Source organism: Grus americana, chromosome 15, assembly GCF_028858705.1.
Source record: "Grus americana isolate bGruAme1 chromosome 15, bGruAme1.mat, whole genome shotgun sequence".
NCBI lineage: Eukaryota > Metazoa > Chordata > Aves > Gruiformes > Gruidae > Grus > Grus americana.
In genome coordinates, this window is record NC_072866.1 from 17965027 (window position 1) to 17976083 (window position 11057).

The 11057-nt window shown below is 43.9% G+C and overlaps 1 protein-coding gene across 1 annotated transcript; it reads right to left on the minus strand.

Annotated features, from left to right (window-relative positions):
- Positions 1-150: 150 nt before the first annotated feature.
- Positions 151-6031, minus strand: RSL1D1 (ribosomal L1 domain containing 1). The gene is made up of 9 exons (XM_054842623.1): positions 5886-6031; positions 5660-5799; positions 4826-4964; positions 4064-4212; positions 3829-3930; positions 3138-3231; positions 2922-3050; positions 1932-2132; positions 151-689 (listed from the first exon to the last, which is right to left on the minus strand). The coding sequence occupies exons 1-9, from the start codon at positions 5913-5915 to the stop codon at positions 345-347; spliced, it is 1329 nt and encodes a 442-aa protein (XP_054698598.1). The 5' UTR covers positions 5916-6031; the 3' UTR covers positions 151-344.
- Positions 6032-11057: the final 5026 nt, after the last annotated feature.

Consider the following 11057-nt stretch of genomic DNA (forward strand, 5'->3'; position numbering starts at 1 on the left):
TTCCAATACAAAGATATGCTTCAGGAAGATGTCACTTCTGCAGTATTTCTCAGCGTTTTTCTGCAATAGTCCCCTCCCTGCCCGTTTGACACTTAAAGAATTTGAGTTCTTTTAGTTTGGGCCAGGAAAAGATAAAAGGTAAGAAATAAAGCCAATTAAGATCGTGAGTTTATTTGTTCCAGTTCGTCAGTTAGAAGGAAATGCAAATGAATCATTACAGGTCTCAGTGAAAAAAGCTCTTAGGATAAGATTTTCTTAAGCAGGTGTTTTACTTCATCGCTACATTTGTTTAATAAAAAGACACTACTGAATGACTATATAAAATGCGTTACAACAGACAGCGTTCATGCTGACTGTGGCCTGCGCCCTTTCTTGGGTGTTTGCTTTGGCGTTTTTGAAGACTTCTTGGCTGACTGTATTGATTTGCCAGCTTTGGGTGTTGCAAAAGACTTTGCTTCAGGCTTTTTGGGAGTCTTTTTCATCTCTTTTTCTTTTATTGCTTCCTTTGGCACACCGAGCTGCTTGGCTTTTTTCTGTTTTGCTGATGTCTGCAAGCCTGCATGCTCTTCTGTAACTCTGTGTTTTGGTTCTGGAGTCTCCAGAGCTAGAGGTTGCTTCTTTCTCTTACCAAGGGGTGTTTTAGTTTTCTCACCCAGCTTGTCACCTTTTTCTGGACTTGGTTCCGTTTTCTGTATTTAAGACACACACAAAAAATTACCTTTCCACCTAAGGAACATCTTTACTGTTTTTCAAGAAGTATCAATGGAAGCCATTATAAATGACACATGCTTTCTATCAATTGAACTGTGCCCTAGCCCAAAATTTCAGTCTGGAAACGGAGGATTAAACACAGAACTAAATCATAAAAAGATAACAAAATAGTAAGAAAGTAAATAGATTTAAGAGATGCAAGGATCCTCTTGGCTAAGCAAGTCACCAACCTGTGCTGGCAGAGCTTTAGACCACAGTCCTCTTCTCGCCACGTTGCCAGGCGTAACAGATCGAACAGAGATCAGCTCCATTTGAAGTCCAGCTGTACGCACACAACTGCACTCCTACCTGTGCGCTAGGCCAAGCATTCCCTAGAGCTCATCACGTGTTCCCAAGTGGCCCTCAAAAGAGAAGGCTGCTCTCAGCAGCAGAGTGCACAGAAAAGCAGCTTGAAGCAAGCTGTATGAATTTTTTTGGTGGGCCTGCACATAACCATAGTTTTAGTTTGGGCATCCCTGAAGAGGTACATCATTAGAGTTTAAGGGCATGCTCCAATCATGAATGCAGCGTAACAATAACACTTAAATTTATGACTTAGTTTTACTCATCCAAATATCTTTCCTAGATATTTGTTAAACAATGAGTATTATCAGTCTGGTTGTTTTGCAGACATGTTAACGACATGATCCGCATCATCTCCAATAGTGGCAACAAGAAGTCTGTACAGTGTTTCATGCAAGCTGCTAGCTCTCAATTTATATTACCTGACTGTTAATGCTGCATATTACTATCCTAGAGACTGTTATTTTGTTTTCCTCAGGTTTTGTACTCCAGACAGAAAGTGATACATTAAAATACATTAACATTTAATTTTACAAGGAATTTTGAATTAAAAAAAAATATGATTTACTTAAGTATTAAGCTGTTTCTCAATCATTTACCCTTTCTTCTGACTTCAGGCTTGTTATTCGACCTAGACAAAATTGCTGCTATTCAGAAAAATACACAGAAGGACAATAACCACTGGCTTCACAAAAAAACATCTGCCCAAGGCACCCCCCCCACACACTCAACTCTTGCTTTCATATTTGCAAAAAAATCCAGTTCACTTGAAGTGTGTAAACACACGCTGTTCCCTAACGAGCCATGAACAATTTAAACAGTTCAAAATCTTTAGTTTTAACTAAAATGTGAGTTTCTCAGTATTATTATACAATTACCTTCAGCTCCGCTAAGCTGGTTGTTTGCAGAGGCACCAGTTGTGGAATTTCTTCATCATCATCACCTGGTTCTTGGACTACTACTTTTTCTTTTATCGCAAGCTCCTTGGTAGCAGCACCAGCATTAGTTTCAGTTGTCAAGGTGACTTGACTCGAATTCAGTTTTTTAGCTGCCTTCTTCGGTTTTTTGTTCTTTCCCTTCTAGAATTAATTGGAAGTACAACTCAGACAAATCCCCATAACATTTCTAAATGTATAATAATTGTTTTAATATGGTTAAAAATAAGATGTTCTAGCAACATTAAATATTGTTGTTTAATGGACCTAGACTGGTCTACCATATGTAAAATATGAAAGAATGCATTACTTTCAGAAGTTTATTATCAATAGCTCATAAATAAACGATAATGTCATGATTACAGTCTGATTACAGTCTGTAAGTTGAATATATACTCTCCAAATTTATTCGAGACAGAACATAATAAGCAGAACTCAGTACAAAAGAATAACTATTTTCTTTTTTTTTTTAAAAAAAAAGTAGGTGAGCCCCCCCCCATACATACAAATGTATAAGCTTGTGAATTATTCAATGCCACTGACTAGCCAACAAGTAATGGATGCGTAGTCTGAATCCATGTTAACACGTTAGTGAGTATTTTCAGAAGGCAGACATGAATAAACAATACAAGCAGAAGTTCTAAGAATGAATCTCAGCTCCCTGCAGTTTATGGCTAAAAACATTTACCGTACTGATTTCCAGTTTGCTTTACAACCTATCAAGGAGTTTCCACGATTTCCTTAGGATTACTGAGTATTCGAAGCACTCAAGAGTCAGAAGCACCCAATAACCTATTTGTAGCCATCAACACCTGGCAGCGACTGCTAAAACATTTAAACCCAACAAACCAGACACCATACTGCATAAAAGGAAGCCAAAGAACTTGTTGCTCCTATTTGGTTTTATGGAAAGTTTGAAGAATTTTTTTTTACCTTTACTTCCTTTTTTTTGACAGATGGCTGTCTGTCAAGCTCATCCAAGTTGGAGATATTTGCAGTAAAAATTGGAAGTGCAACTGATTTCAGTGTTTTGAGGTGAAGAATTTTTACATTTTTCCAATTCTGCAACAACAGAACCAGTATATTATGTAAAAATAAGAAGGCTGAATTAGGAGCTGACTTGGCTTTGATGCAGTGAATCAGCAGTACCTTTGGTAACTTCTTAGCAATCACCTCAGCTGCTGCAATGATGTTATCTAGTATCTCATCAGCTTTCATTCCAGTGTGACCTATGCGTGCGGTACTGAAAGAAGCGAAGAGAAGTATTTGTAGGTGGGCAAATAAACATACTTCCAGTTACTTGTCCTTAGGCATACCCAGAAATTGAAATGCCCGCTCATCTTCAATTACCGTAACTTTCATAAAGGATGGCTGGCTACTGAAGAAGTCTTTTGTAGTAACGGTCAGAAGAGACTCACCCGTATTAACCTTTCTGTACAGGAACATGCAACCGCTGCCTTCTATTGCTAAGCACATTACTAATTTAGATCCTTTTAGACGCATCATGAAAAAAGTTGTACAAGAATAGAATATTTTGGAAGTAGTTTTTATCTAATTTAACAGTAATATTTTTCTAAGATTGTATATGCTGTTTGACAGCCACAGTTGCCTAGAAATTCCTTGCGTATGAGGAAAAAGAGACAAAAAGTAAAGCTTTACAGTAAAGCTTGTTAGTAAGTAGAACTACCGATTTATTTATACAGGTTTGAAATGGCCCCTAACTGGAATGGTGACCTTTAACCTCTTTTATTCACATATTAATGGAATAAAAATAACTCAAAATTGCAACAGTTAAGGTACAACCATCCTTCAAGTGAAGTATTAATCTACTCATACTTACTAACAGCACCCTTTGTTGGTAACTGGGAGGGTAGTCCCCTGGATATGTTTTTGTAGCTCCTTAGCAAGATTTTTGGCTTTCAGGTTTACAGATAAAGGCGCCCTAAAAAAGAAAGAGGGGAAATTAAAAAAAAAACAACCCAACCAAGCCCAACCCGACCTCCCAAAACTTTACTAAGGAGAATCTAATCTTAAAAAAAGATAATGCAATGGAAATACAGAATTTAAAGACTTACTTTTTCCTTTCATAAAAGTGTTTTCCTAGATGTGAGGGCAAGAGCCTTCTAATTCGGTCATCAGACAGAAAGAGATCAAATCTGTTCAGGAGGCGGCGCTTTGCTTCAAATAGTTTATACTCCTTTTTGAGAGTTTTGTATGAGATGATCTGCAGTGCAAGTAACAGTTTAGTCAGTGAAAACACAGCCTAGAATACTTCTTAGAACTGCACAGAATTAACTTGCATAACCGATAGTCTGTCACAGTGCGTTACTGCAGAATGCCAACGACAATCAATGGAAGAGACGACAGAAATTTTCCATTTAAGAATCAAACAATATGGATCTCTTGCACAGTAACTGCTAATCACCAAACGGAACTTGAGTACACAGTAACATCTGAATCAAGGTTAAATACAACGATAAAATTATTTTCTAGTTTTATTGCTAGTAGCGTAAACAATCCAATCCAGCTGCAAAGAACTCAAATATTCTTTTGCCTTGTGAGTTTTTCCAGTTGCTTACTCAAACTAAATATTGAGCATTCATCTAGCAATTACATCTGGTTGCTAAAGAGCCTGTTCAAATTGAAGAAATTACTCTGAGTAAATTTTGAAGTTTAGAAAAACTACAGTTTGAACAGTCAGAAAAACTAGAGATCATTAACTCAGAACCACTGAGATTAGACTATTAAACAGCAGAAAACAACAACTACTTTCCCTTTTCACTGGCACCAGAGGAAAGAAATGACAGTACCGTACTGTACCATCACATCTCTCTTACCTGGCTAACACTTCTGATCCCATTCTGCATTAGAAGTTTCCTGTACAGATTTTCCGTCTGTTCCGCTGATAAATTTGGTTCATCCTTTGTGAAGAGGCAAACCTCAGCCGTTTCTGGTCGGATGCCGTGGGGCAGTGGTCTGCAACGAGAAGATGAGATGGACAGCCTGAGAGAAGGAAGTTTCTTCCAGAACTAGGGCGACTCTGAGATCGCTACCCTGTAACGAGTACTCGGGGGAAGCTACGTATCTAGATTCTGCTCGTTCTTAACTACTAAGCGTCCTCAGTGGAACCTACGCTTCCTAAAGTGCACCGAACGGTAAAGGTTAAACAATCGTATGCCATGGCTCCGGTCAGAAACACGGCTGCATCCATCCGTCCTGCCAGGAGCCGTTACCGCACAGGTCCCGGGGGGAGCAGGAGGGGGCTCACCGCCACCATCCACGCTCCTCTCTTTACGCCATGGCCGCGTCCAGTCAACGGACACGTCTCTGTGGCACCGGGGCCCCGGTAAATAGATGTAAACTTCCTCAATATAGCACAGCCGCAGTTTAAAAGAAAACCTGCGGTCCACCTTCGGGGATCACGAGAACGAGGAAGGGGATCTTCCTAACGATCCGGCGGGGGGCCAGGACAAGAGGAGGTTCGTTCCTCGTCCTGAGCCCCAGGGCTGGAAGGCACACGCCTTGCGACCCCCGCACCCGCCGCGGGCGGAGCCGAGCCGCCGCTGACACGGGCCGCGGGGGAGAGCGGCGTTCCGACGGGCAGCTCCGGCTCCCGGCACGGGGGCTCTTCCGAGCCAAGGGACGCGAGCAGCCGGGGCCCGGTTCCTTACATCCTGACGACCTGCGCCGCCCGCGGGACCTTCCAGACCGTCACCAGCAGGTGGACGCTCTCGCTCTCGTTCAGGAGCAGCGCGTCGCCCTTGGCCTTGCTTCTGGCGAAAGCCTGGAGCGCCTCCACCGCCTTCTTCACCTGCAACGGCAGCGGCCGCAGTTAGAGCCCAGCCGAGCCCGGCCCGGCCCGGCCCCGCTCCCGCTCCCGCTCCCGCCCCGCGGTACCTGCGCGCGGTCCAGTCGCTGCGGCTCCATGGCTCCGCCGGCACCACGTGCAGCCGCCGCGCCTGCGCACACGCCGCCTTCCGGGGCACGGCGAGCACGTCCGCGAGCGGGTGCGCGCGGGGCGGTGCGCGGCCGAGAGGGGGGCGGGGCTTCCGGCCCTTCCGCCCCGCCCCTCGCGCTCCACCCCGGGGTGTGGCGTCCCGCGCGGCGCGCGGGGGGCGTGGCTCGGAGCGGGGCGGTGCGTGAGGCGGCCGTGCGCGCGGTGCTGCCCTCAGGGCCGGTGGGGGCGCGCGGGGCGCTGGTGTTCCCAGGGGAGTTGTTCCGTGATTTCCCGGGGGGCCGGGGAGCGTGACCGGTCGGTGGCTCCCGGACCCTTCTCTCGGCGTTTCCTGAAGGCGGGGGAACGTTTGGTTTTCCCCAGTCACGGGGGCCCTCCCTCAGGGATGACAGAGCCTTGCCCTGACTTCAGCCAGCTCTCAGCACCTTTCGGTCAGTCCGGCTGGACCCAAAATCGCTTGTCCCCCTCAGCAACCATCCCGCGTGTCCTCCTTTGGCCTTTTGCTACTACTGTGGCGGTAGAAGCTCTTCTCGTTGCCCTTGACATCCTGGCCCGTTTCAGCTGTAGGTGAGCTTTTATTCTCCCAAGGCAGTCCCTACATGCCCGAGCAGTTTGTAGGTTCCTGCTTTGCGGCCTGTCACGGATTTTACCTCCCGTATTGCTGTTGTTTTGCACTGGGGTGCTGTCATAGGTTCCCTGTTTAGCCAAGCCAGTCTCCTGATACTCATTTTCCCGGGTATCGGGCGGACTGTTTTTATGCCTGGAGGAGGTTGTCCTTAAAGACCGGCTGCCAGCTTTCCTGAGCTCCTTGGCCCTTCAGAGCTGCCTCCCACGGCATCCTGCCTACCGGTCCCCTGCCCAAACCAAAGCCTCTCTCCTGAAGGCCAGGGGCTGTGCTTCGCTACTCATCTTCCTCGCACGCCTCTCAGCACCCTGAACTCCACTATTTCTGGCTCACTGCAGTCGAGGCTACCACTGATCATCACGTGCCAGCCCATTTCTTCCTTCTGTGTGAACAGCAAAGGCAGAGCTGCTGCGTCTCCGTTTCAGTTTAGAACTGCATTGACCAACTCCGTGGAAGTAGCTCCAATGTGGGGTGCTTATTCCATCCAGTTCCCCGCTGGGTAAGTGCATTGTTTTGAGATCTAGTCCAGCCTGGAACTATTCTGGGCTCATTCTCACGGTGCTGTGTGTGCCCTGGCAGCTTTGGGCTGTCTGCATCCGTCGCCCAGGTGAGCTGCTACCTGAGTAACGTAGCTCTGCGTAACCAGGGGCTAAAGACACGTGAAAGGAGGAGTCTTGGTCGCTCGCTCTTCTCTAGATTTTTTTTCCCTGCTCTTTGGCTTTCTAGTCATGGCTTTATTCCTTCTCATCACATGTCTCCTGACAAAATTTGTTGCTCTGTCAGTGTGCCGGTACAAAGAGAAAGGAATTAGAATACCCTAGTCTGCTGACAAGCTGCTTTACGTAATGATTTATGTTTTCATTCTGCCGGTAGCGTTCATGGAGCAACAGTGGAATAGTTGATGGCTCGAGACTTCCCCAGACTTGGGGATTATTGACATGGTCATATACTGATATTAATGGGTGAAAAAAAATCCTGGAAAATGGAAGTTTAATTTTCTGTTGTGTGATTTGTACAAATGAACAAAATAAATGAAACTGAGAAAAAGAAAAGCTATCCTTTGTTGCCATGTAGCCGTATGAGCGTTGATTAGAGAAATTACTGAAAGGCTGGCAACGCGTGCCAAGTAGGGCAGACTCATTAAAATCTTTCCAGCACTGGTAGAACTTATGCATATGATACTAGCTGTGGTGCTTCATAATCTGATAATTGTATTAGCCTTGCTCCTGTCTCTGCATAGGCTTTTGCATATTTTAGAGCAGCCATGTTTTAATAAAGCATCAACATATCAGTGTGACGTATTAAAACATAAGTCAGACGACCGAGACATCTCTCTGAAAGTATGCCAGGCTAGTCTTGTACGATGGGATTGAGCAGTCTGTGTGAAGCCTGACTGTACTGGGTCAGCATAGCATTAATAGGATAAAACTGAAGGGATGATTATTAGCGACTCAAATTCACATTTTTCACATATCAGTCTCGTCCAAGTACATTTTTTTTCTGCACATTGTGAGTGTGACATGACTAAATTTTACTGGATGCAGTTTAGCTGACTTAGTGTGATCATTTTCTCTTGAAAAGAGAAATAGCCAATAGAGCCGTCTTGGAAAAATAAGTTAACCTCTGGATAAGAAATAATTCAGCTTAATATAGCATGCAATTAATATAAACTATAAAGAGTGTGCTTTTAATTTAGTGACTTCACAAATTAATGGTTACTCTTAGAAGGGAAATTAGGTTTGTTACTTTCATCGGTGTTATTGCTGTACTCTTTTAAACATTCTACTGTGGCCCTCAATTTAACTTTTCTGACAGGGAAGTACATCTTTTTTCCCTAAGCCATTTGTCACACTTATTTAAATGCTAAGATTTAAAATGACATAATTGCAAGCCATTCTACCTCATTACTTATTTAAGAGGATGTTTCTATATATCCTAATTTTATACTTTCTCCTAGCAGAAGGGATGTACAAGCAGCAATTGTTTCTGCTGTAAGCAGGACTTTGAGGTTTAAGATTACTCCCTTAGTGTGCATCCCGAAATTTCCAGCAGCAGGCTTTGTTCCCCCAGGTGATCGGCTGCCAGCTGTCCACGTAAGTGTCCTCCTTGCAACCAACTGAGCACAAAGAGCATGCAGAAGTTAACCAGGAGTCCCTTAACAAGGGAGATCTCAGCAGAGAATCTCCCTGCTAGATCTGGAGTTCAAGCACTAGTTTTCTTTGGACTGCGCTCCTTTGCCATCCTAGGGTAAGCCTGTAGCTGTAATCTAATGAACCACCAGACAGACGGATGCCCACAGTGCAAGTCACTCGCTCAGTGGACGCTACTTAGAACAGAGGTGTCTGTCTGGGACACAACGGCAAAGGTTCCTCTTCTAACCCTCTGCCCATCAGCAGTTCTACAGGCTTAATGGGCGAGAGGAACCCAGCCCCAGGGACCCGTTTTCATCCAACACTTTGTCTGTCTGGCTCGTATGACTCTTGTTCAGAACTACATGGACTTTTTTAGGTGTGCGTAACTGAGGGGAGATGTAGAAAAATCCAGTTGTGTTGGAAGTGGAGACTTTTTGGGAAGGAAAGCCAATGAAAAGATATGTATTATTACAAGTTACATATACACACACTAGATTTTGGGTTTGTTAGCATAAATTTCCATTTTATATTAAGACTAGACTCCTTTCCAGCATTTCTTCAGAGGAAAAGAAATATTTTGTCAGGTTTATAGTGCATCAAAATAAACACAAGGAAAGAAACAGGTTCACAATATAAAATCTTCGGTAGTAACTCCAGTTTTGTTGGTATATTTTTCTTTACTAAATCCTCTATAGGGTATACAAAACCAGCAGAATTAGTAAGAGCCTTTAAGTATCAGTTCAGGAAGAAAACAGTCTTGGCTGGAATACATTTCATCTACTTTAACATCATCATTTAAACAGGCTGCATTAAGAACTGAAAAGTCAGAGTAATACAGAATCAAATACCTGGGACATTGAAACAATCTTCTTTTTCTGAGGGAATCTTCAGTCATAAACAATTATAAAACCACATTTCTCATAATGAACATAGTTTTTAATGTGTGGACTGGTGCCATAAGTAGTCTGAACCAGAGGTTCTTCACTGAGCAATTTTCACTGTGCTTTTATGCCGCTGAAAAAAAAATCTGTAGGGGGCATAAAAGTCACGACAGCAAATATCCCCGCGGATAAACCTCCTTAGCGCAGCCACAGTTCTTACAACACTGTTACAGCCAGCTGTTCAGGAGCACAATTTACTGCCAGTAAGCCTCTCTGGAACCGGGGCCACCCCGCCAGTTGTCTGCAAAGGTGACGGAGGCAGCGGGGCCGGTCCCAGCAGGGACCAATGGTGACGGTGGGCAGCCGATCGGCGTGCCTGGTCCTCCTGTGCACGTGCCTCGCTTCTAACTCGCAGGAACAAGTCATTATTTTCCTGTTGCAAAGTAATTAGTACTGCTGCACATTCAGATTGGGTTTTTTACATTTAATTATCGTTTCATGTAGCAAGGCTTTCAGTTCAAAGACATACAAGGTCTTATAGAATTATAATGTATGTTTTTATAAGTTACGCCATGACTATACACTTAAGCCACATCTACACTACAAACTTTGGCCAGTGACGAGGGCGCACGGATGTGATCCTCATCGTACCACGCTGCACATACCATCAATACCGAGGGGACCCCCCAAATCCCACCTTTCCGCAGAAACATGCTGACAGTGACAGCCGCGCCAGGACCAGGATGACTCCGCCAGCATCGCACGCAAGTTATCCTGGTCACGCTAGCAGCGCTCCCACAGCTCCCAGAGCTTCAATCCAACTTTAGTTCCTTTTTTCCCCCCTTCAACTGTTGTAGTCACACAGTTCCTTTCTTTCTTTCATCTTCAAAGCAGCACACCACGTTTTCACAAAAGGAAGTATTCAAAATGGTCATTTTAAAAAGTTTATTACATCAGTGAATCAGCAAATAGTATTTATTTCAAACAAAGCCACGTTATCTTTTTTTCCTTCCTTCATCTAGATTTAGCTGTACTCAATAGCAGTAAAAATGGGACTATAAAATGTAGAACAGAGATGAAATGAAAGCACTGAGATGCAATCTGAGGACTATTCAAATAGAATGTACTTGCAGCTTTTCTACCCAAAGTGCAGCCATTTGGGTAGATTTATGCCTTACATTTTCCTATCAGCATGTTTGCTCCAGAATGCGAGGATTTTATACCCAAATAAAAACCTCTTACAGGTTAGCAATATCCTTAATTGTATCATGTAGATAATGAATTCAAAATGATTTAGCCTCCCTTTACAGGCAAGGCAACATTAACTGCATTTACAGAAATGGTAATCAAGTGAGTAACAGAAGTGCTAAGAGTCTCTCTCCTGGTACTTCCACCCATCAGATGAGGTTGCAGTTTAATATTAAATGCTCAGTCCAGCCTCAAAGTAATGAGGTTTTAGAATCCCTCATTAAGTTT